The sequence below is a fragment of the Coccinella septempunctata genome, chromosome 4 (assembly GCF_907165205.1).
Source record: "Coccinella septempunctata chromosome 4, icCocSept1.1, whole genome shotgun sequence".
NCBI lineage: Eukaryota > Metazoa > Arthropoda > Insecta > Coleoptera > Coccinellidae > Coccinella > Coccinella septempunctata.
Window position 1 is genome coordinate 27,750,594 of NC_058192.1, and position 27,028 is coordinate 27,777,621.

The 27,028-nt window shown below is 37.9% G+C and overlaps 1 protein-coding gene across 1 annotated transcript; it reads right to left on the minus strand.

Annotated features, from left to right (window-relative positions):
* Positions 1-283: 283 nt before the first annotated feature.
* On the minus strand, positions 284-26,021 carry LOC123311624 (transmembrane 9 superfamily member 4). Its single transcript, XM_044895681.1, has 8 exons — positions 25,852-26,021; positions 25,401-25,795; positions 24,517-24,669; positions 8,443-8,720; positions 8,185-8,388; positions 4,902-5,319; positions 787-970; positions 284-711 (listed from the first exon to the last, which is right to left on the minus strand). Exons 1-8 carry the CDS (start codon positions 25,852-25,854, stop codon positions 472-474), a joined length of 1,875 nt encoding a protein of 624 aa, XP_044751616.1. The 5' UTR covers positions 25,855-26,021; the 3' UTR covers positions 284-471.
* Between the last annotated feature and the right edge of the window lie 1,007 nt (positions 26,022-27,028).

The following is a 27,028-nucleotide window of genomic DNA, read 5'->3' on the forward strand; positions in this document are numbered from 1 at the left end:
AGCAATCTGGCTACTGCTCGATGATGAAGCCGAACCTACACTCACTGGTTCCACCAGTTTGCCATACATTTTTCGAAATTTCCATTCGAATGAGTTTCGTCTTGGTCGTCGTAATCTGCCTCGTACTTTGTAAACCGATTTATATCGATTAAGTACTGTCATTTTTCCTCTGGGTAATCTTTGAAGATGCGAGACGTTTTCACGTACCGTAGGGTACTTGGGCTTGAGCACCCATACTACAGTCGGTAATATATGAGCGCTACTGGAATAAAAAAATCTATGATTTGGTGATTTCATTAAAATTTATTTACAAAATTTATTGTTATCGTCAGTTTAAAATAAATCACTTCATTTATTTCTTCAGATTCACAAATATAATATAAATACTTATCATTTAATGACAGATCATGTTGCACTGCAGGCATTCTCTCCAACAAAAACTTACAAATATTTATTTTGGAAAAACAGCATTCAATCAATTTTTACAGCTGCATATATTTTCCTCACAAAAGCATAGGCTGCCAAGAAGCCTATAGATCCAGTAAGAATCCAAAATGTGAGAACCATGAGTGCTGTATACCCAAAATAGAGAAGTGTGGGTAAAAATTCGTTTATATTTAAGTTGGTTATGAAATAAAACAATGAGTAGAACAGGATGTAGAGAGCAGAACCTCCAGAAACGAGTAAACTCCTCCACCACCAGTTGTAATCCTAAAATATATGTAATTAATAAAAAAAATTGAAATATTTTTTCACCAAAACAATATAATGAAATTGGCTACTTACTTCCTCGCAAAGTTGGAAATATACCATCACAATAGAAATTTGCGAACAAGATATGATCAGTATAATGAAAACCAGGAACAAAAATCCAAACAAATAATAGAATTGATTTTCCCAAATTGCAGTGAAGATGAAGAACAATTCTATGAATACAGCTCCGAATGGCAGTATACCAGCCATTAGTGTGCTAAAAAAAATTAAATCAATATTTTCATTCGATGCATAATAAATAACTTCAGGAAAAGTATATTTGGAATTGTAAAATATGTATTTAATGGTTGACGATTCAACTGAATTCTTGAGGAATTAAAATTGATATTTTCATGGCCGGTTTTGTTTGAAGATAAACATTTATTTCTAGGCTTTCTGAGAAACGAAATATAAGTATTGGCAAACCAAAAACAAGCTCTTCACCTTCCGAATAATGGTGTTGTTGGTTAAGAAGCGTTCTTGTTCACTGTTCAGTTGCAATGCATTTATATTATACCACGACGACGTCCAATTGAAAAACTGGGATCGAATAAATTGCTCCACAGGAGTTAGGGATATTGACTTATATTGCAAAAAAACATAGTTAAAATAAGATTTTTGTGATGAAAATTCATATTAATATGATTTCAAGTTGCAATTTAATTTTAGCCTGTAGGTTTGCAGCGTGTATACGCAGAATATACAGTCTTAACCAGACTGTATAGTCTGGTTAAGAAAAATCGAGTAAAATAACGAATTTTTATTCCCAGAGAATTCAAGCATTTTAATACTATCAATACAATGTATGGCCTCCACGGGCATCAATAACAGCTTGACATATTCTTTGCATACTACACACGAGGTTGTTGAACATTTCTTGAGGCCTTTTTTTTTTGGTTCCATAAACGGGGCAAAAACTCTCTCAGATCATTTAAGAATTCTGGGGTAGGTTGATGATTATCTAATCTTCGTTGGAGCATATCCCATGCATGTTCTATGCAATTCAAATCTGGTGAGTACGGAGGTATTGGTAAATGTGGAATACCAAGCTCCTCGAGCGCATTCTCAACTATGGCTGCACGGTGAGGTCTAACGTTATCGTCTAGAAATTGAAAAGTTTCACCAATAGCAGCGTGAAAATTTGGCACAACATTGTCAATTATATGCAGCCTACAGAGTAAGGCGGTCATACTCCCAGGACAAATGTGTAGATCTGTGCGCCCGTTGAAACATATCTCGGCCCAAACCATAACACTACCCCCTCGGAATGGATGGACTTCTTGGACATAGCGGGACATACGACTACGGGGTATGCGTGGGATTGTCTAAACCCTTATTCTTCGAAAATCGTCCATATCTGGATTCATCAGTGAAAAGGACACACTACGCCATTGATCGTTCCAATTGATATGGAATGCTAGAAAAATGTTTCACAGTTCCTTGGCACTACCAAAAAATCGAAAGAAGTTCTATAAGCATATCCGCCAGACTCTCAATTCTAAGGTGTCGATTCCTCTTGTCAATGATGACACTGGTAATCTGTGTTCTAATACCTCTGAATGCGCTGCTATTTTTGCCGATACTTTCGCCAATTCCTTTTCCGTGGAAACGGACGACCCTATGCCACAAATTTCGACACCTCGTAATACTAACTCTCTGTGTTCTATTGATGTCAGCGAGGGAGAGATATTGAAGCTTTTAAACGAGTTGGACCCATCCACCACCCCAGGCCTGGATGATATCTCGGCCAGTGTGCTGAAGAGGTGCTCCGCTTCTCTCTCGATACCAATAACCAAGATCATCAAGTTGTAATTCAGTTCTGGCCAGTTGCCTTCTGCATGGAAGTTATCCAGGGTTACTCCCATTTTCAAGAAAGGGGACAAACTGCGAACAATTACCGTCCGATTAGTCTTCTTCCTATCATTGCCAAGGTTGCTGAGAGAGTAGTATGTAGCAGGTTGCTCCAATTTTTGCTTGAGAACAAAATCATACCTGAGCACCAGCATGGTTTCTTACCGGGACGATCAGTGATCACATGTCTGCTTCAATGTCTCGATCACTGGACCAAATCCACCGACTGAGGTATACCTGTAGATGTTATCTATCTGGATCTTTCACGAGCCTTCGATCGTGTCCCTTTAAAGCGATTGCTTTTAAAGTTGGAGCATTTTGGCGTGAGAGGTGGCGTCCTGGAATGGCTTCGTTCCTTCGTTTTTGGGAGGTATTTCTCGGTCAAGGTTGGTGATTCCCTATCTGACTTTAGGGCGGTCATCAGTGGCGTCCCACAGGGCTCTGTGTTGGGCCCCATTCTATTCCTGACATACATCTCAGATCTACCGGTTTTACTTTCATCCTTCTACTCTCAATACGCAGACGACCTCAAGCTTTTCTATGATGCTCGATTTCCTGGGGTTCTTCAAAATGACCTGCTACAGCTGACTCAGTGGTGTCAAAGGTGGCTTCTTCCCCTGAACGTAGAGAAATGCAGAGTTCTTCATCTTGGTAGGGGCAATCCACGGCATCAGTATTTGATTGATGGCAGGATAATTGAAGCGACTGCAAAGCATAACGATCTTGGTGTGACCATAACGGAGGATCTCTCCTGGACTTCTCACGTTAGCAACATATCATCGAAAGCTAACAAGATCCTGTACATGGTACGACGAGCGTTTCCTAGATGTTCAGTGGATACATGTAGGCAACTATATATCACCGATTTTGGAATACGCTGGCCCTGCATGGTTCCCACACCTTCTCTCTGACCAACACCGTTTGGAACGAATACAGCGCGCTACAACTAGAATCCCTTTCGGTAGAGTTCGGCCATCTTATGAGGAGAGACTTCAAATGTTCGGGCTTGGCAGTTTTCACGACCGTAGAATGCGTGGAGACCTCATAATGACTTTTCGCGTACTTCATAATTTTATTGGTGGCAACCTCGGCAACATCTTCACTATAAATGACAATAATCTTCGTGGTCACCAGTTCAAACTCTATCACGAGGTGTTTCGAACTCGTGCGAGACAGTTTTTCCTGCCCAACCGGGTATTCACTAGCTGGAACTCTTTGCCGGAAGATGTAGTGAGTGCGGAAAGTGTTAATTCCTTCAAAAACCGACTCTTTATCTTTGTTAGAATAGTTTTCAGTTTGTTTATGTCTAAAGTGTCAATTATGTATAAGATTCATAGGCTTCGGCCTCATCTTATTATCTGGAATAATAATAATAATAATATGTTGCCTTGCCCATTCCAGTTTTTGACGCTTATGGTCATGGAACTCTTCTTAATGGACGTCTAGAACCTAGATTCACCTCTCTCAAACGTCGTCTGATGGTTTCGATGAAAACTTGGACCCCATCTGCATTTTGAAGAGTATTCCGTAGCATCCTACACGAGGATGTGGCGTTTTTTCTCGCCGAAACGGTGATGAAACGATCCTGAGCAGGGTTTTTTTTCGTCGCCCACCAAGCCTTGGTCTTTCCAACACGGAACCTGTCTCCCTGAACCTATTCCAAAGTCGAGATATCACACATTGGCTGACTTGGAGCCTTTCCGCTACAACAACCTGAGTTAGGCTACCCTGTAGCATTCCGATAGCCCTATAGTTTTGGCATTTTCAGAAAACTCGTTTCAAATCGAAGCCGTTGATAAACTGACTTCATTTCAAAATAAGAACATTCATGAAGCATATGTAAAGAACCAAACTTCAGAAAAAAGGCGACCAGATTGACGAAATGTCTCATACTGATGTTTATTGGATCGATTCAAGTTGTTATTGAGTTTTAAATGATTTTACAGCGATTTTCTCCAAGATTGTATACTTTTAAAAACGATTGAATACTATATCCCCAACTCTTATGGAGCAGATTAGTTTGTGCCTTGTTTTACAACGATTGCGCAACTGCGAGATTGTGCTTTGAGCACAACGCTCAACCATGTCCCGTGCGCGAGAAGTTGTGGAAGTACTGGGTCTCAGAATTACGTTCTGACTCAAAATATAAAATTCCAGAGCGTAATTGATGACGAAGAATTTCAAGTCGTCGACTGACCTAATGTATTAACTAATCGAAGTATGAAATTCTCCAAAATACAATCTTGATAGTAATGCGCCCTAGATGGGTAAGTTAAGGTCAAAATATAAACTCTTACCATAAAATCGGATTCATATACCAATTCTGCTCAGGAACTTGTCTAGGGATTTGATTTGTCCTGACAGGATGGCTGTAAGGTTGCTTCCTATACCCGAAGTAATATCCTAAATATACCAATGGCATACAGATTAATACCCACATCAGTAGTAAAGAGATCATGGTTGAAAATGGTACTGCACCACTGCTTGCTTTTCCCCAAATAAGAAAATTGAGGAAAAAACAAACACTCGCCACTGTCCCTGGATACAAAGTGGCAGTTAAAAAAGCTGCTCTTTTCCATTCCCGACCTTTCAGTGTTTTATAGAGACGAGCAGAATAATAACCTGCTACTACTCCCATGAATGTGAAGAAGAAGATAACCGCAGAAGTGAGTGCTCCTCGAGAAGCTGGGGATAGCATACCAAGCATGGCAAAAACTGAAAATAAATTGGTGAATCAACACAATTAAATTTTCCACTTTCTTACATTCTAAGTTCTGCGATTTTCATTGTGAATTAATTTTCATTTTTCCTATTGTTTTGCGGTTTGTGAATGGAAAAGTTAGCGATTTATTTTAACAGTGCTTACTTGAGGTAGAATTGTTTGAAAACCGAAAAGGAAACTGATCATTTTGCTCAAATCTTAAAGCATTCCGCTTTGAATGTTTTTTACTATTTCAAATCGTTCTTCAGCTCGAATTAAGACCAAGTATACAGTAACTTTGTTTAGGCTCGCATTTAGTACAATTCCGAATAAGTTCAAAGTAGTAGACAAAAGTGTCTTGCGAAGCTACACGTGAGCTCACTTGAATAAATGAATGTGCAAAAAACCTAAAAAATAACCGCAGCAGGCCTAATGGAACGTTTCCTTTTGGTCGGGGCGAACCTATAAACGCAGTACAATCATTATCGGCGAATATCTATATACATAAATGAATTTAAAGGCTGTTCGACTAGGTTTTATTGGGCGAAATAAAGGTCAATTCGTTCTCATACTCTATAGACTCATTTGGGTTATCCCTCCCCACGGAAATCTTTAGTAAAAGGCTTAAAAGAAAGAAAGATTTATTCCTGAGGAGAGATCAGATCTGATCTCTCCTATCCCATAAATGATCAAACTGTAATATACAGGGTGTCCTTTATTGATGTCCAAAGATGTAGAATTTCAAATTGATATTTCTCCATTCTTTCAAATGTAACACCCTCTATTGTTTCACAATAATGTAGAGCATTTAATAATCACATTTTTCCAGAAAAAACCTTGAGGCTATTTTCACATTTACGTTCAGGATATCCATCGAGGAAGAGTGGATGCTGACTATAGTTTAGGTCTTATTTACTACAACTCCCATCTCGATGAAAATGTAAAAAATTGATGGACCCTTTATTCGATGTCAGTAGACACTACGATGTTCAAGTATAACTCAACGTCCCTAGCAGGAAACGAAATTCACCTCAATTCTACATCCTAAATCCCAAAGATGTCAGCATGCATCCATGTGCTCCAACTATCAGTTTGCAGGAACCACATTTCGTGATCATTCTGCATTCCAGAGGGAGCTACAGAACCTTCGTGTTCACCGTAGTAACCGCTGCACAGACATAAAGGGTCCATCAATTCGTTCCATTATCATCGTAATGGAAGGTATACTTCATTCAAATTTATTTTAGCAGTCGGTTGGCCATGAAATAATTTTCTCAAGTTTTTGTAACTAGAACGAAGTTAGGTTGGCACTCATGAAATGTCGTTAATGTCATAACGCCGTTGCCACAACTAATATCAATTTTTATTACGAAAATGCCGAAAGTGATTGAAAAAAGAGACAGGGTTTCAGGAAGTGCTATTTAGAATTCAGGTCCGCTCATTCAAATAGTTATACCCTGATATTCTAAAATCCACAATACGTCAGACGTTAGCGAAGATACTCAATGTAAGAGAATTTATATAATGTTTCATCTGAATCTAAACGACTTATATTTCAGCTGAATATTTCCACAATCAGAAATATTGTGAATGAAGAGTATGACAAAGAATTTCCTTCTATTGGGAGACCCAAAAAAGTGGTGGCATTTGGGAATTTTATGTTTGAGTGAATTAATGCGAAAAGTTTACTACAGGATTTTCGATAAATGTCATCGGAGACTAAGTTCCCTAAAATGGATTTTTCTGTTTTTCATTTGACTTGTCCTATACAATGTAAATGTCTTAAGGTACAAATAAATACCTAATTATTATAATTACATCAATGTATTAATACATTAGCCACAAATACACGCAAGTTGCCCTGTTACTATTTATTCATGTGAAATTTTTGTTCAACGGTGAAGTTGCATCTTAACTTGAAACTTCCTTCAACTCCTTTTACTTATATTGATGCTAGATGATTTTTGTTGAAAAATTTAACATTCTTGTAATTATCTGTTAATTCCTGCAATAGATACCCATTGCCAACCACTGCATCATATGCATTTTTCATCTTCGGGTTAATATTTTTGAAATCTACAAATGATGTAAGCCAAAGAAGATAACGAACATATTAACTCTCCTCAAGCTAGTGCATATTATGATATTATACTGATCTCTTGTATTTTCCATGCAAATAACTGGATTTGGTATGCCTTCAATCAGTTTGTATAAACTTCAATTATGTTCGTCATATTTTCCGACATTCGACATTTTGATAAAATACGTAATAACAGAAACTTTCACGTAGAACGGGCAACATAGCGTTGATTTAAAACCCAAAAATGTTTTGACAAGCTTCATAACCCCACAATTTCGTACTATACAGAGTGAAATGTGTCAAATTTCCATGGCCAACCGACTGCTAAAATAAAGTTGAATGAAGTATATATGTAGTTCTGACAAGGTCAGCACCTACTCCAAGGCCAACTCTTACTCTACGGAATGGACTTTCTGTTGATACTCGGAGTGATTGTGATTTTCTAATTCGTTTCAGATCGTAACATTTGTTGATTTTCAAATCAATGGATGTTATGTATCTGAATTACTTTCGATTGTTTTTGCCTACTTCAATCAGCCGAAGTCTTATGCATTCAAGTAATAATAATAAAGTTGTAGTTTCAAATACTATTAACAGGAAACCTTAGACCAATGAACTATAAAATTTTGAACTTCTCATGTAAATGATGGTATAGGTAAATAGAGTACTAGTATATTGATGACCATAATAGTTTTGAATTGAACCTGATAATTGTTCAAGCATATCTCAATGGCTGTCATTCAGTTTGACTGGAACAATAAAAAAAAACATCGAGTAAAATTTCAAAAAAGAAACTTACAAAGTGTTATGAGTGACATAAAGAATATCTGTATGCCAGAGCCAATAATGGCTGAAAATAATCTTGCGTATTTTGGCGGTCGAAATACATCGCCATGTACTAATTTCCAACCTGATTCCTCCATTGCATCATCGTAATTTTCATCAGCATTATATTTTGCGATATCTCGCCTCAAAGTTCTCACCATAATCATGGTGAGAATCCCTGAAATTGTTTTTCGTTAGAGAAATAAGTATGGAAAAAAAATTTTAAATTCACCTGATAAGAAGAATATGACTACAATTGAGTTGATGATTGAAAACCAATGTATTTGAGCATCTCCTATAGATAAGTAAGTATCCCATCGTGATGCCCAGCTGACCATGGATTCCTCCCATTCAACTTCATAAGTAAAATATAGTTTTGTGCCCGTTGTTGGATCCACAATTTGAGGTCTAGGCTTATCTGGAAAGCTGCATGAACTTCCCACAAACTTAAGAGCATCTTTATGCACTGATATTGCTTCAACATGGAACCCTACCACCCTATAAATGTCACTAAAACAAATAATAATGATGATGAAATAAAATAAACTACATCTGAATTATAGGAAGTGGGTTTCACGAAACTGCGATTGCACAATCAACCATTATATCTAGTGCCCACCAGAAAAATAGTAATTTTTATGGTAAGGGATGAATTTGGGTACAAGGCAATATCTGGCAGGAGTTAACAATCAATCGTCATCAACATCTATATTTCGAACTTTTAGCTGTTCTTCATCAGGATGATCTGACAAGACTATTATTTAAATTAGCAAAGAGAGCATCAGAAAAACATCTCAGTTAAAATTCAATATAAAATCTCAAAAATCCTCTATTATTGCAGCGTGAATAATTTGATTTTTGAGATTTTATATTGAATTTTAACTGAGATGTTTTTCTGATGCTCTCTTTGCTAATTTAAATAATAGTCTTGTCAGATCATCCTGATGAAGAACAGCTAAAAGTTCGAAATATAGATGTTGATGACGATTGATTGTTAACTCCTGCCAGATATTGCCTTGTACCCAAATTCATCCCTTACTGTTCCATTTCGGCAAATTTCATCTTTGTAATTTTTATGTATACTTTTTCTGACATCTTGAGTACCTACGTTTTCACAAGGAATTTTAATAAAGTGGACCAAGCAGATTTTTTTCATATTTCAATTCTCTACTTTTGTGAAATGCAATCATAAAAAATTCCAGCGAAATATGAGACAAAATTATTGTCTGACAGGGTACCATAGAAAATTTCTACCAAAATATTTCAAGAGTCCCTACACGGTCCTCTACTCTAGCGCTCAATGATAGTGAGGTCCGTTTTTAAACTCAGAATAGGTCAAACTTGGGATAAAAGTTCTTTATCATATTTGAACAGAGTCTTAAATCACAGAGCAAATTTCCACATTGAGCAGAGACAAGCGAGCACAATGTGAAGATGGCTGCCATTTGATTCTAATTTTTCCTTTGTAAATTTGGTAAGTTAACAAATGTATAGCAAGCAGACTTCAAAAATTATTGCCAAGTTTAGAAGAACTCCAAGATATGGCAGACATTGAAGTCCTTTTACTAGGAGAATAATCACTACAGGAAAAAAATGTTTTTCCCAAACACAATTTTACAGAAAATTGAAGAAACTGAAGTTTTACTCAGAAGCGGCCTTTGAGGGGACCATAACCAGTGTACACAGTATAGCTGTTTGTACAGATTTCGAAAATTTAACGCCGAACATAAGGAATGTCATGATAAAGGAGAGGACTGTAGAAATGCAATATCCCTGTGCGAGTGTAATCTTATTACAGGTGATAATTGATTTAACTGGATCGCTCCATATCAGATTACCCCTACATATTTTTAAGTCTTATTAGTCTTATCAGTAACGCAGTCCCCACTTAGCGACAAAGCGAAAATTTATCACCTGCAATGCTGTGCTTCTCTTCTTTCTCGTGGCATTCCTTATATTCGGCGTTGAATTTTCGAAATCTTCATACATATTATCAGTTTTTTTTATGTAAAATTTAGATTTTCATGGAGCTGTCCCAATAAACACACACACACACGCGTATTATACGTTTATATGTGGTGGGGGACGTTGATTCAAGGTTACTCGTTGAATTTTGTAACGTTATTTCGAAACCTGAATTCCACCATATGTTGATGATGATCGTAATCAACGTTTATGATTAAGTCGGTTACTGGATCCACTAACATGAAACGTTTTTATTTCAGTGAGAAACATTATTATAATTAACGTTGAATACGATACCACTCAACAACTCGTTACTGTAGTCACCAATATGTAACGTTTCTTTAGCGTACTTCCTCAACGTATAGGAAATAAAAAATATTACATCAACGTTATATACGAAATCATTCAACAACTCATTACTGTAGCCACGAATATAAAATGTGGATCTGAGGTGTTTTCTCAAAGTATGTTCTATTAAAAGCAACGAACATCCCCTTCCTGTAGCCACTATCATGAAACGTTTCCTTGTCGTGCAAAGTAGTATATATCGAAAAACAATGAGTGGCCTGTATGTGGCATTGTAAGAGCAAAACCGATCACTTTTTCATTACGGATTGAGTATGTTGTGCCAGTTACCATTAGTTATGAGATCTGCTTATAATTTGAATCTATTCAAGAGACTGGTTATGGTAATATTAAGAATAGATATTGAGCGGATGACTATTGATGTAGATATATTGTAAATATGATGTTATGAGCTTTATAGCTTTAAGCTAATGGAATATTCACTACTACTATAATAAAAACTATATGGTGCAGCGGTCTAGTTGGCAGCCATGTAGGGTAGGACGTCAGAGGGAGCAGGTTCGAATCCCGGCGGTGATGGATGTTTGTGGTTGTCTTTATAAACCTAGGGTAAAAAGAGATAATGCTGCCTTATGGGAACAATCACAAGGCTAGTGGGTGATGGGCAAAATCAAATGAATTTTTATTTTAGAATCAACATTTGAATTTCGTATTGTAGCAACGTTACTTCAATCGAATGGCAACGTTATATTCTCGTAGAATTTCCATTCCAAAAAGATTGTCCGCTAAGTTACTGTACCACTAGAACGAAACGTATTTCCTAACGACATTTTGCCGGTTTCTCAACGTAGCGTTACTTGAGGAACTCAACGTTACTTCCACGTATCTGTGTTTATTGGGGTAGGACACCAATGGCTCTTGCCTGATATTTGTCAGTAATAAGAAACATTCTTTCGTATCTAATTCATCCAACTTGCTGAAGCTCAAAATCCAAAAATTTATTATTGTACAAGGATCGTTCAATAAGTCCTTATAAAATGTAAGAAGTGGCGCTCGTAATATCGTAAACGGTTCGTAAAGTTTCAGTCATATCCATCACATTGTTTCATTTTTATTTTCGATTGAAGCAAGCAAGCAATTTTGTCAATTTGAAAAAATTTAAAAAGGTGAGTTCATGACGCGACGATTACACTTGTCCGACAGTCTCGGAAAGGCGGCATGCAATGTATTGCGGATGATCTTGTCTGGACCGGCTGGATCGAGAGGAGTCAACCTCATCAAAAAACCTCCAAAGTTCAAGGTGGAACATCCTATGCCGAAGAACTTCCTATTGGAGTCACTTCCTTGTATGGGGGGCTGTAGCCCTATAGCCCTCACAGACCAGCCGCCACTGTTGGAGTGGCACATTGGGTTAAGATGAGCTCCTAATAGATGAACTCCGGACACTTGCCGCCCTCCGGTTACAACTTGGCTTACGTTTATTTCTTCCTTTCTCGTGGGACCGTATAAGGAAACCGAAGAAAAAACAATACAACCCGAAGAACGAGTCGCTATGGAAGTCAATCCTACCTCGACAACCGAAGTCTCGAAAGAGTAATGTGCACAACTCCAAGACTTCCAGATTGTCGGAAAGTGTCCAAATAGCAGGCAGGAATTATATTTTCATATAAACCTAGCTTCTCCTTTTGGAGAAGCTGGGTCAGGGTTACAGACCAAGCTCTTCGCAGGATAGGACCAGTAATTAGGTCTGGGCCAGGGGCAGAGGCAGAGATACTTGCATCTAGTTCATCTGGAGAAAATTCATAAATGTACTCAGGGGACACAACAGGAGGATCGGAGTTCGCGCGACTCTGCCTGAGTTACAGAATCGTCATCAAGGTCGTCTGCGGGAAACAGACGGTCTAGGATAATGCCATGTGACTCAGAGGCACACTTAGCAAATGAGCCGTCAGAGCGTTTGATTGAGAGGGGAATGGAGGAGCAGAAAGATTGCCAGTTGCAATTTTGTATGAGACGCCCAGGGCGTATGCACCTTCTCATCCCTTACAAACTTTACCCAGTTATCATGCTTAGCTCTCCGAATAGCAGAAGTGTAGAGGTTGCGAGAACATAGTTTGAACTCAGCCAGTAGCTCAAGGACTCGGTCCAATGGGAGAGATAGACGCTCCGCCCTCTGAAGCTCTTCACGATTATGAAGCACTGATAATTTCAATAATTGAGACAGCTCCTCGGTCCACCAGCCGATATTGAAAGATCTGCTCGAATTGACAGGAATTAAGGCGATTTCGGATTCATATCATTTGAGCCTTTTGGATCTGAACACCTCAAAAACATTCTTTATTGCATTTTCTGCAACAGATTCAGATCAGCCCACATTCAAAAAATTAAATGTACGCTCACAGGAACATACAGGGAGGAATTGTACCTACATAGAGAAGAGGGAGAGCGTGAAGTACCTGGGAGTTGTTGTTGATCAACATTTAAAGTGGAAACAGCACGTTAGTTTTCTATGTAGCAAGATAAGAATGCTGTTTCATAAATTTTATATGGTTAGAGAAATACTCGACAGAAAACTCTTATTGCTTTTGTATACTTCTCTTGTTGAATCTATTCTTAGGTACTGTATTGTAGTGTGGGGTGGTGCCTATAAAAACTCCATTCGAAACTTAGAAATCACACAGAACACTGTGATAAAAATAATTCATAAAAAACCAAGACTTTTTCCAACTAAAAAATTATATGAGATTAGCCGATTGATGAACCTACGCAACTTATATTGCTTGTGCTCTTTGATATACTTCTTTAGAATAGAGAAGATGTTAACAACCCTAGACCACAAATACGAAACCAGGGGCAATACAAATCGGAATTTGTCGGTACCTTTATTTCATAAGAGCATAAATCAAAGATTTCTGCTTTTCTTGCTGCCAAAAATATTTAACTCCTTACCCACTGAACTAAGAGACTACTGGAATAATAAAAAATTGTACAAAAAGAAACTGAAAGCATTCATTCTTGATAATCCATCAATTTTTGAGAACATATTCTGATATTATGAGTATGTGTATCTGATATTTATATTTTTGCTCTGATCGGTAACATTCATTCTTGATGACTGTTCGGAAATTTTGAAATATTTTGATTCATGTATCTAGTAGGTACTCCATGATTGTTCATTCTGATAAATTTTGTTAAAAGGAAAAAGAGGATGTATAATTTAGTTTTCAGCTACAGGAAGAATACCTGAAATTATATCGGGAATCTAGCACACAAACTTATGTTTAGGCAAAATTCCTGAAAATTGTGCACATATTGTAGATGAAAGCTGATGAATAAATTCTATTTCTATTTCTATTTCTATATATAACAGAAGTAATGGCAGAAGCACGAATCAACGTCCCCTGGGAGGTGGGCACAAATCCTAGAGGTCATGCAGGCAAGAATCAAGTTCTGCGTCGAATAATTTCCAATCAGCGCGGGAATGAATGAAACGAAGTCTATAGTCAAGCCGGGAAATACGTGAAATAGGTATGTCACCAAAATTCAGGGAGAAAGAAATGGGATAGTGATCTCCCAAGTCCACAAAACTTACATTCAGAGATAAATGGTGCAATGGAAGACGATGCCAGGAGCATTGCAAACCACAAGATGCCTGCGAGATATGAATTCTTCTAGACGAGAGCCGGAGTGGTCACGCTCATTCGAATACGAAAGAGGGGACACAGAACACACCGATATAGAAGGGAAACTCCCCTACTAAGAAGTGGGGTCAAGTTTCAGCGCCCCCATGCGGTGGTTCGAGGAAATAAAAGCGCCCTCTGGCGGTCGGAATTCGAAACAAATGAGCGGGAAAATTTGAAATGCTTCCTATTTAAAATCATTTGATTTGATTTTTTAAGTTCGGGATTGAAACAACGTACTGGAATGAGTTAATATAGCATGTAAGATGCTATATTACCATTCCAGTACGAGTTGTTTCAAATCCAATGTTCTCAGAAGCTTGATGACTTGAATAAAAAAAACACATATGTAGGCAATGATATAACTATATTTCTTCATAAATAAATCATATATACATCACAGTGTATGGCCTTATATGTAAAGAATAAAATGAAAATAATTCTAATGTCCATATAATATACATCAAAGTGTATGGGTTTATAAGTAAAAAATAAAATAGAAATAATTCTAATATCCATATAATATACATCAAAGTGTATGGGTTTATGAGTACAAAATAAAATAGAAATAATTCTAATGTCCATATATACATCAAAGTGTATGGACTTGATAGGAAAAAAATAAAATAGAAATGATTCTAATGTCGATATATACATCAAAGTGTATGGGCAATGGGCATATATGTAAAATATAAAATAGAAATAATTATAATGTCCTATGGGAATTATTCGTTATAGGACTGAAGGAAAACACTGTTTTTTTTTTAACTTAGTCGACGTTTCATCAGTACTTTGCTGATTTTATCAATTCAATTCAATTTGGGAGAACCCTTCATCATAAAGCACTAATATTCATGTAACCAATAATTCCCATATATATGTAAAAAATAAATTCACACTTTCACTCAAAATAGGATTTTCGTATTTGTTCAGTACTTTTAGTAGTCAAAAAGGGATTACAAACTTTTTCCATCCAAAGTTTGATAATTTCCGGTTGTTTATTATCTGCTTCAGGAAACCGATGACGTCTACTAGTCTTATCACCACAGTTCGGCACACAAAATTTATTGCTTTTAATATTTCTATTTTCCGACATCTTATTCAATTATCAGAAAAAACACTTAGGAATCACGATGCACTTCACACTGCAGACAAAGACGAAAAGAATGAGGTTATGGAAATGTTTACAAACGTAAAATCAGCGATGGAAGCGACCCCATGCGGTGGTTCAACAAACTAAATAAGGGGTCCAGTTTTTGTAGCTGAGTTTCCCCTCTATCTTGACTTACTTTATGAGAGGGGATTTGGCGTAAGCATCCATACATATAATACAGGGTGGGCTTTTCGAAACGAAACAGACGAGATAACGGGCGGAATAAATTTATTTCGAAAAAATTCTCGTTAAGGACAACTTTCAAGGTCAAATTCAACTATATCGCTTCAACCCTTAGTGTAAGAACAACAACCCCTAAATTTTCAATAAGGAAGATGGGGTAAATTTCACCTCATTTAGGAGGTCTTTTCATCCTGAGTTCAGCATATTTTTTTCTTCATCTGATTCATTGATTCTTGAAATGTTGACATTTGAATTTGAAACAACGATATTGTCGTCAAGCAAGCTGTCTGAATCAAGTATATTTAGTAGATTTGATGAAACTCCATAACTGCCGTACACCAGACATCAAAGTAATGTACAGGGTGGGCAAATTTCGATGTTTTAGCACTACAGCTTTTAAACCATAGGAAATAGACAAAATCTGATACCCCATTCTCGTTCTTTTTTTCTGAGAAACTTACAATAGTGGTAGTGATTTTTGGCCACTTTCTTTTGTTTTCGAATTATAAGCAAAAATTGGAAAAATGGCGATATCGAAATAAATTTATATCTCCGCTAATACTGATGATAGAGCTCTGAAATTGAGACATTATACAGGCACTTTTTTACGTAGAATCCAGTGGCGTGCTCGCCTTTTTAGCAGGATTTTTAATTACGAAGCTATGACCCAAAGTTATGTTTTTTTAAATGGAAACACTAGTTTTCTCTGCAATTTTTTGAAAGCTCAATTTTTACTGATTTCAAAAATATATAACATCATATGGTTTGTATCAAAACAAATAATAGAAAATGGTCAAAAACCTTTTATCTCAATATTTCTATGGTTTCAACTTTTGACGAGCACAGAAAAATAGAGTTTCCTATATCAAAAGCAGTCTCCTTCCGGCAATGTCATTCTTTCTATGCTTTTTACCAATTTTCACAAAATTTGAATCAAGATATATGTCATAAATTTTCATAATAATGAAAGGACTCATAGAAGGAGACAGTGGTAATCATACGATGCTATATGTTTCTGTGCTCATCAAAAGTTGAAACCATAGAAATATTGAGAAAAAGGATTTTTGACCATTTTCTATTATTTGTTTTGATACAAACCATATGATGTTATATATTTTTGAAATCAGTTAAAATTAAGCTTTCAAAAAATTGCACAGAAAACTAGTGTTCCCATTTAAAAAAACATAACTTTGGGTCATAGCTTCCTAATTAAAAATCCTGCTAAAAAGACGAGCACGCCACTGGATTTTACGTAAAAAAGTGCCTGTAAAATGTCTCAATTTCAGAGCTCTATCATCAGTATCAGCGGAGATATAAATTTATTTCGATATCGCCATTTTTCCAATTTTTGCTTATAACTCGAAAACAAAAGAAAGTGGCCAAAAATGACTACTACTATTGTTAGTTTCTCAGAAAAAGAGAACGAGAATGGGGTATCAGATTTTGTGTATCTCCTCTGGTTTAAAAACTGTAGTGCTAAAACATCGAAATTTGCCCACCCTGTACATTTCTCTCGTGAACAATGAGGGTAGAAAGGATTTTAGTTTCATGTTAAAACAGTGATAGAAAACAAAGTGAATCTTCTTCTTCTTCTTCTTCAGCCCGTTTGAGTCCACTCCTGGACATAGGCCTCTTCCAATCGCTTCCATGTCGTCCTACACTGTGCTGTGAGAATCCAGTTCTTTCCTGCTCGCCTTTGAATGTCATCTCGCCATCTTAACAGGGGTCTGCCAACACTTCTTTTTGTCAGTCGTGGTCTCCACTGCATGATAATTTTCGTCAACTTCACATCATTCCGCGCGACATGACCAGCCCACCGCCATTTACTTCTAGCAGCTTGTTCTACTGCGTCACTTACTCTGGTTTTCGCCCTGATATTTTCATTTGTCTGCCTGTCTCTCAAGCTGATCCCGAGCATTGCTCGTTCCATCGCACGTTGGCAGACTCGCAGTCGTTGTGCGCTTTTCTTTGTTAGGGTAACTGTCTCGAGTCCGTACAACATGACTGGTAACACGCAAGCATCAAATACCTTTCGTTTTAAATTAATTGGCATTTTAGGTTCTTTGAGGATATGTGCCAGATTCCCAAAAGCCGCCCAAGCCAGCCTGATCCTTCTCCCTATTTCGGCTGTCTGGTTGTTCTTGCCCAGCATTATGTTGTGACCAAGATAAATATATTCCTCTACAACTTCAAGCACCTTATTATCGACAGTGACACAGATATTGTCTGGGCTCATGATCTTAATTTTTTGCAGGTTCATTTCTAGGCCTACTATTTGTGACGCTTCCTTCAGGTCAAGTAACATACTGCTAAGCTCCCCTGCATTAGTGCTCATGAGTACAATGTCGTCGGCGAAACGGAGATGATTTAGGTATCTTCCGTCTATATTGACTCCCTTCTGTTGCCATGATAATTTCTTGAAGACATCTTCCAGCGCCAAGGTGAACAATTTCGGAGAGATCGAGTCGCCCTGTCTAACTCCTCTCTGTATTGGGATCTTATCCGTTGTTGTGTTTTCATCTATTTTGACGTGGAGCGTAGCATCTTTGTAGATGTCCTCAATGAGGTTTGTATATCTTGAGTCAATCCTTGCGTTGCTCATTGCCTCCATCACCGCCCATGTTTCCAATGAGTCAAATGCCTTCTTGTAATCAACGAAAGCGAGGTGTAACGGGACATTGTACTCTGTACATTTCTCAATAAGCGTGCGTATCGTTTGTATGTGGTCCAATGTCCTGAAGCTGCTCCGGAAACCAGCCTGTTCCACAGGTTGATAAAAGTCAAACTTATTATTGAGGCGGTTGGTAATGATTTTGCTGAGGAGCTTATACAAAACGGATAGAAGGCTAATCGGTCTGTAGTTCTCGATGTTGGTTCGGTCCCCTTTTTTGAAGAGGATTATTACCTCGGCATTTCTCCATGTATCGGGAATTTTTCCCTCCTCCAGGCATCTGTTAAAAAGAATAATCAGTGCTTTCTCAAGAGTTTTACCTCCGTTCTTCAGCATCTCCACTGTAATGAGATCTTCTCCTGGAGCCTTCCGGTTCTTCATCTGCTTTAATGCCATTCTTAACTCTGCAGTGTCAACTTCCGGTATATCTTCGGAGCCCACATTTTGGACCATTTGAATTCTCGATCGTTTTGGTTTAGGTACCGATTGTCTGTAAAGTCCACTGTAAAATTGCTGGATGGTGGAAGTTATTTGCTGCCTCTCAGTAACAACTTCTCCTTGTTGGTTCTTAATTTTGTATATGAGCGACTTTCCTTTTGTTCTTTTCGACCGAAGTACTTTCATATTCATGTTGTTCTCGATAGCTTCGTTTATTGTTTGTGTGTTATACGATCTCAGGTCCTTTCTAATTGCCTTTTTCACCTTTCTATCCAGTGTTGGATACCCTGCTGAATCCCTATCCGTTTTCTGCGTTCTGCCAATAGTTCATTGGTGTTCTTGCTTAGTTTTGTATCAGCTTTTGCCTTCATGGAGCATACACTCTTGGTAGCCACCTTAATACTGCCAACGATTTTTACGGCTATCTCGTTGAGTGTCAAATTTCTGAGGTTTTCTGTTGGTTCCAACTTCTTGTTGATTTGTGCGTTGTAGTCTTCTATTTTCTCTTTTAGTTGGTTCGAGGTTGGTCGAATGATTTTCTCCATTTGTTTTTTCCTTTCCAAGTGAGTGTTTATACTTATGGTGGCTCTAACTATTCTATGATCACTTCCGGTGTTGAAACGATTGAGGACCGATACATCGGTACAGAGTTGTTTATCTGTAGTGAGGATATAATCTATCTCATTTTTTATTGCGCCGTCTGGACTTCTCCAAGTCCATTTCCTTTGAGGCTGCTTCTTAAAGAATGTGTTCATGCAGTACATTTGTTCTTTGTTCAGGAAGTCAAGCAACATTTCGCCTCTAATGTTTCGTGTCCCCAGTCCAAAGTTTCCGATGTTCAGACCGTCTGTCGCTGTTCTCTGTCCTACCTTGGCATTAAAGTCACCCATTATGATCTTGAATTTGGTGTTCTCTTGGTTCTTAGCTGTCGTTAGGTCTTCATAAAATTGTTCGACGTCTTTTTCTGTTGATGCGGATGTGGGGGCGTATGCCTGTATGATCTGTATGCTTTGTACTCTGTTCAGATGCAGCATGATATAGATAACACGATCTGATATGGCTTTGCTCTTAGTGACAAGATGTTTTATTCTGCTTTTGACCATGATCGCCACTCCTCCTATGTGGTGACCTGTTTCTGAATTTCTTTGAAAAAGTACATGGCCAGATTTCAGAATCATATTGGCCTCGCCTTTCATTCTGGTCTCACTAATTCCAAGTATATCCCATTTGATGGTTTGAAGTTCTTTTTCTAGACTTAATAAGTGCTCTTCTAGTCTCATTGTGCGAATGTTGTATGTTGAAACCAAGATGTTCCTGTTGGTTTTCCGTTTTTTATCTGGTACTGCCGAAGTCCTGCCTCCCCCAGAATCCTTGAGACTGACTGATAAATCAGTGGGAGATTCTGAGCGCTTAGCTCTACTCGCCTGGGGTATTTCTGTTTTGTATTTCGACATTTTCATTTTTGGAAGGGGTTTGGCATTCAAACGCCACGCTTGCCGAGCGGGTTGGCGAGTGTTTAGTTTTCAGCCGCCCATTCTGGGTCAGACGCTGTTTGTAGCCGTTCATTCTGAGGCAGACGCTACTTTCCTGTTGGTCCGCGAGAGGTATTTCATTTCCCTCCTACCACCCATATCTGGGAGGCATTCCCCTATCCGCCACCTGGGGACTCGTCCTCTAGGGGTTACAGGCTCCCCCGAGGAGACAAAGTGAATACAAAGTTGAAATTTTAACAATGAATATTATTCACTCAAAAAAAATATCAAAATAAATGCTCAAACGGTCCTCCTTCCTCGCCCATACACATATAGAGATTATGGTCGAATCTAGTCCTCACGTTTTGTAGCATTATTGGGTCTATGCGACCACATTCCTCTATAATTCGTCGCCTTAACTCCTCCAATGATGATACCTGTGAAGCGTAGATTTTGCTCTTTAGATGACCTCAGAGAGAAAAATCGAGCGGTGTAAGATCTGGTGATCTTGGTGGCCATTCTTTAGCACCCCTTCGTCCTCTCCATTTTTCAGGAAACACTCTGTCCAAGAATTCTCGCACTTCTCGTGCATGGTGAGGAGGCGCCCTATCTTGTTGGAACATAAAATGATCATCCAAATAACGATTTTCATTTTCGATAATATCCACAATTAAAGGGTATATAATATTTTCATCATTTGTAAATATTTTGCACCTGTTAGATTTCCATCGATAAAGATTGGCACAATGAGTCGATCACCATAAATACCAATCCATACATTCAATTTGTCTGTTGTTTGAGTATGGACTTCATGAAAAATCCTTGGATTTCCACCTGACCAATATCGACAATTTTGGCGGTTAACAGCTGAATTGACGGAAAAGGTACATTCGTCAGAGAAACAGATGTTGAAAAGAAAGTTTTCATCGGCCGCTATATGATCAGCCATATTCTCACAAAATTATTGGCGTCGATCAAAATCATCTTCATTCAATTCATGTATCCGATGAATTTTATAAGGGTAAAATTTTTTACTTTTCACAATTTTTCGAATAACCGTTCTACTAATATTTGTGATATCGGCGAGTTTTCCCGTGCTCAATGTCGGATCAACCGTAAACTTGTCCTACAATTTCAGTAACCTCATCTTCATTTCTTACACGGTTTTCACGGTTGGAATTTTGCATCTTATTGGCCACTGATCCAGTTTCCTGAAATTTTTGTACAAGTTCTAAAACGTACTTTCTGCAGGCGTGTTTTTCTGGGTGCAATCGATAATACCAACGAATAAACCATTTTCACCTTGATTGTTGAAGAAAGAAATTACCAATAATAAAATTATTTCGTTGTCTAATGTTGACAATTAACGGTTACCTACTATCGTAGCCACCGAATGAATTGGTCGAATATTGATGATTTCACATAGCTTGGTTAGCAGAATGACTGGTACTGTACGAAATTCGAAATTGAATATCTCGAAAACGAATGCAATAAATGAGAAAAAAATTAATACGCTGAATTCAGGATGAAAAGGCCTTTCCAATGAGGTATCACTCACTCTATCTTTTCTATTCAAAATTTAGGGGTTGGTGTTCTAACACTAAGGGTTGAAGCGATATAGTTGTAAATTTGACTTTAAAAGTGGTCCCCCTCCAAACAAAAATCGACGTGTCCGAGAATTTTTTCGAAATGAATTTATTCCGCCCGTTATCTCGTCTGTTTCGTTTTAAAAAGCCCATCCCTTATAATCCCTGCAATTAAGAATTGAAATGGAATGATACAATCTATCTATCTGTACACGTTGACAAGATAGAATGTCTTTCCTTGGTACGTGATCGAAACCGTAATAATATAGCCGAAATTCACAGCTGTAGACTGCTGACTGAGCTCAGTATTGGTATGGGCAGGTTAGCGACTGCACAGTCGGATATTTGGCCACTAATCTATGAGCCAATCACCTGAATGACATGGGTTGGACGGGTAGGTCAATAAAAATCCTATCGGAGGGTAAGCTGCCATCAAATCTCTAGCAGCTGACAAATGCGATTCTGCAGGTACTCGAATGCAGATCTAATTTCTACAAATTGGGGTTTCACAACAGACTGCGACTTATTTGGGTACCTGGACACTCAGGCTTCAGAGGCAACGAACCAAAGAAGGTGCAACCTCAGCGTTTATTGGTCCGGAACCAATTATGTATTGCCATTTCTAATTCCTTTATCAGGGAGAATAAAATAGCCGCATAAGGCAGAGGGCCCTGGAATATCGGGGCAGCTCTTGTGGACTATGCCACTCGCACAGTCCACACAAACTCAGTATCATTAATGAAACACTAAGCAGGCTCTGCCCTGAGGAGAAGGAAACCATTGAGCACATCCTCTGTGACTGCCCTGTAACATACAGGGTCAAACTTGGTTTCTTTGTCTATCTGTGTTCTGTAGAGTACTATGCGTTGTTATTGGAAAGATTCAGAGAAGAATTCTGAAAAACATTTCAAAAAAAAAGGAATTTTTCCTTCAAGACAACGGTCACTTCTGATGATGAGGTAATCGCCAAATTCATGGAATTGAAGTTTCAATTATTACCACACCAACCATATTCAACAGATTTGGTCTCCAGTCACTGCTTCTTATGTTTTATTTTTCTTGGCCCACTACTTTTCCTCATCTACATCAACGATTAACTAGCTGAACTTGAATAAAATCAACACCTTTGTAATGTAGTAGTTGAAGCAACTATCTATGCGGACGATACCAACTTTATTGCAGTGGGCCGCAATATTGAGGAAATATTCAGAAAAGCTGATATAATACTCTTCAAATTCAGTCAAAAACTTCTTCTTCTTCATCTTTTAGAAGGCACTTTGCCTGTTCAATTCAGGTTTCTCTATGTTGTTGTTTCTTGGGATGTAGATTGCCAACTGTCTCGCCATCGTTTTGGTGGACGCCCCAGGGGTCTTCTTCCGTGTGGTATGTTGTCTCTTGCAATCTTGGCCATCCTGTCTGGACTCATTCTATCTACGTGCTGGTTCCATTCTCCCCCTTATCCATCTCACGATATGGTGTTTGACACTTTTCCCTTATTGCTTTGTTTCTCTGCCTATCGTTCAGTGTATACCCTGCTATTGTCCTCAGTGTTTTCATCTCGGTTGTTCTTAAGATTCTTTTTGTCACAGATGTTTCGGCCCTTGATTCTGCGCCATATGTCATAAACTGGTTCTCTAAAAACCAGCTCCTTTAAAATATGACCAAGGCAGAGTGCACTATATTTCATAGTCGTAGTGAATCGATCTGAAATTCAGCCTCTGGACTCTATTAGTCTTTAGAAGTTGTTCCATGCCAAGACATGGTAAAACTTCTGGGTATTCCGGTAGATTCAAATCTAAAATGGCATACCCACGTTCAGAGTCTTTGTCAAAATCATTTATACCTTTAATGTTCTTAAACAATTTGTCGACAGGAATGTATTGGTGGTTTTATATTACTCTAACTTTCAATCTGCGATTACCTGCGGCATTGTAACCTACTAGACCTCCCTCCCCTTCACATTTTTGTCCAGGGAGAGGCAAAACTAGCAACCCACAGGCTCCACCACCTTACTGTAAATGAGCCTGACAAACTCATTTCCATGCCCAATCGTCTCCTTACAGATAGTCAAGCTGCGATTAAATCTCAGACTGCAACTGATTTGGGTACCTGGACACTCTGGCTTCAGGGGCAACGAAGTATGGGATGCTCTAGCCAAAGAAGGAGCAACATCAACGCTTATTGGCCCGCAACCAAGTATAGGAATTTCCAATTTTTTAATCAGGGAACGAAACAACAGCTGGATAAGGCAAAAGGTCCTGGAGTACTGGCGCAACCGTCTTGGACTGCGTCACTCGCACAGGGCTACTTCAGTGTCTTCCAGCCCATACACCAGTCGTTGGCTAGGATTTTCTAGAACCAATTTGAGATCTATGATGGCGGTTTTCACGGGACAGTGTAGACTCAGAGCCCATCTTAAAAAGCTTAGCATCGTCGATGACCCACTCTGCAGACTCTGCTTAGAGGAGGACGAAACAATTGAGCACATCCTCAGACTTGGAGTATTTGGTTCTCCAAAGATGGTCCTAGAGGAACTCGAGAATCACTCCCCCTCCGACATCATCTCCTTTTTGAGTAGGATGGGACTGGAGGGAGAGATCTAGCTCTACGAGCTAGCGAATTTTCATTTGGTTGTAAGAACTTTAAATAGTGTAAATCAGTAACATGTTTGATATTCGACTTTATTTCTAATTTATTATTTGTAATAACTGTAGATGTGCAAATAAACTATTACGTATTATTATTATTTCTTTAGACTTATTGAATGACCCTCATAAAACTCAAAGAATGAGTTGTAAAAAGAGAGATATTGTTATCTTTTTTCCATATCCTATAAATTAATGCATACTTACGGGGTGGGATTATGATAAAGCAGTTTTAGCTTGAGATGGTTATTGATATAATTTCTATCTCCAACTGTTGTTCCTAAAGCATATCCCAATTGATATTGATACCCATTATCTGTTTTTGATTTGATTGTAGCAGCTGGTAAATTATCCACAATCCTGCAAATTTAGTAATTTTTATTTCAATAAAGAAAGGGTCCAATAACATGAAAGGATTAAAAACTCTCAGACTTCTTTGAAGTACTGCATAACGATTATTTTCTACTCCTTATTCTCGAAAATGTCCCATTAACCAACCATTGATTTGAATATGGAAAAGACAAAAATTAAAAGGTGTACTAGAGCTACGCTCATTACCAAAATATTCAACAAAACAACACTTCTACCTAAGTGAAGCAGTTCCAATATTCTGGAAACATGTGATAAGTAGGCAATACCAAAGGTTTACACAAGATTGCACATTAACTCATCTTTAAAAGAGTGAAAGTAATGCTGAACTAAGACCTAAGGAAGGAACCAATCTAATCAGCAGACAGTGATCAGTTGGATGCTATATGACAATGAGATTGTTTGCTTGTAACAGCCGAGAATTCTTTGGAGAATTCTGTACAGAATTTTGGCAAGAAAATGGCAGAAATTATTTTGTATACAACTGAACAGTGAATTCTACTGAAAGTATGTATGTAACTACAGAGGTGAATGAATTCACAAGTTAATTCTCTAAAGAATTTTTGGCTGTTATAAACTGGCTTTAGACCTTCTGAGTAACTCTACATGAACCAACCCTTAAAAACTAGATTGCCTAGGACATAATGCTTGCTTTAAAAATGTTCAAGAGAATAACTGCTAAACCATGAAATGTTCACATCATAAAATATGCTTCTACTCACAAATGAACATAATAATCATGTTGAATACGATCAACTACTGTCTGTGATTGACTAGGATTCCAGTTAATTGGTTGATCTTTAGAATTGCATAGAAGAGTACAAGGAGTGTTCTCAGCCATTTTAACTGCATAAGGTGTATTCACAATACGATCTCCTCTTAATACTTCTCCCAAATTTTCTGATTTATAATGAATACCGACAGCCCCCCCTTTTGGTAAACATAAGGGTAATGAATAATATTCGAAGGGCAACTGTGTGTGAATACTCGTCATTTTAACTGCTTTCAATTCCACTGTTTCTCCTTTTTTAAAATCTGTAGGAGCCATACCAGGGACATAAAATTGTATAGTGCATTTTACAAAACATAGTACGACGAAGTATGTGAATATTTTATCCTAAAAGAGTAATATTTGTTGTGTTAACAATAATTAAATTTATTGAATTAATTTACCATGTTGAGAAAACTATATTAAAAATGATGCCTCAAATGCATTGATTCAATTCATTAAAATCTACCAAGTAACTTTTTTTCAAATCGAAAGTTGTAACATTTTTTGATGTTGGTAAAAAATGTAAAAATAGGCTATTTCCACAGATAACAGAGTTCTGTCTTTGGTTCTGTTTCAGAGACAACAACTTGTCTCTGTTTTATGATGAAGAATCATCGAAATATGTCTGACAGGTCCTTAGACTCTTTAGAACAGAGAGCATTGAAGCGGTGTGAAGTTGGCTGACAATTTCTAGCTGACAGAATCCCGAAGATACCCGAAGCGGCGACGGCCGCCAGTGGCGTACCCCTACTATTATTTTCGCCGAAAAATCGCTTCTGCATTACGAAATGAGATTAGTAGTGGAAATAATATAAATATTTGATGTTTGGCATATATAAATTTGATAATTCGAACAATTCGTTGGAAAAATGAATTTGTTCGATATAATTTTTCGATCAATTGAACTGAAATCGTCTAGGCGCGAAGTTTAATCTATATAACTTCTATGTTTTTATCACTTTCAAGATGAGATTTTCACTCAGATGATGGTCAACTATTCAGGATTCATAATCCTTAAACAACTTTACTTGCACCCCTTGCAAACTACCCTTTTTCGACCCTTTTCCGTATAAAACACCGAATTTGCGCTAGGAAGCGCGCAGTCAGCTGACCATAACTTCTATGTTTTTATCAGTTTCAAGATGAGACTTCACTCAGAAGAAGGTTGACTATTCAGGATTCATAATCCGTAAAAAACTTTACTTGCACCCCTTGCAAACTACCCTTTTTCGACCCTTTTCCGTATAAAACACCGAATTTGCGCTTGGAAGCGCGCAGTCAGCTGACCATAACTTCTATGTTTTTATCAGTTTCAAGATGAGATTTTCACTCAGATGATGGTCAACTATTCAGGATTCATAATCCGTAAACAACTTTACTTGCACCCCTTGCAAACTACCCTTTTTCGACCCTTTTTCGACCCTTTTCCGTATAAAACACCGAATTTGCGCTAGGAAGCGCGCAGTCAGCTGACCATAACTTCTATGTTTTTATCAGTTTCAAGATGAAATTTTCACTCAGATGATGGTCAATTATTCAGGATTCATAATCCGTAAAAAACTTTACTTGCACCCCTTG

Excerpts from the sequence above, each read along its gene's own strand:
- LOC123311624 (XM_044895681.1), bottom strand. Across the intron at positions 5,320-8,184 it reads TATGTCACTCATAACACTTT|TTTTTGCCATGCTTGGTATG; the intron begins GTAAGTTTCTTT and ends ATTTATTTTCAG. Across the intron at positions 712-786 it reads ATTTCCAACTTTGCGAGGAA|GATTACAACTGGTGGTGGAG; the intron begins GTAAGTAGCCAA and ends CATATATTTTAG.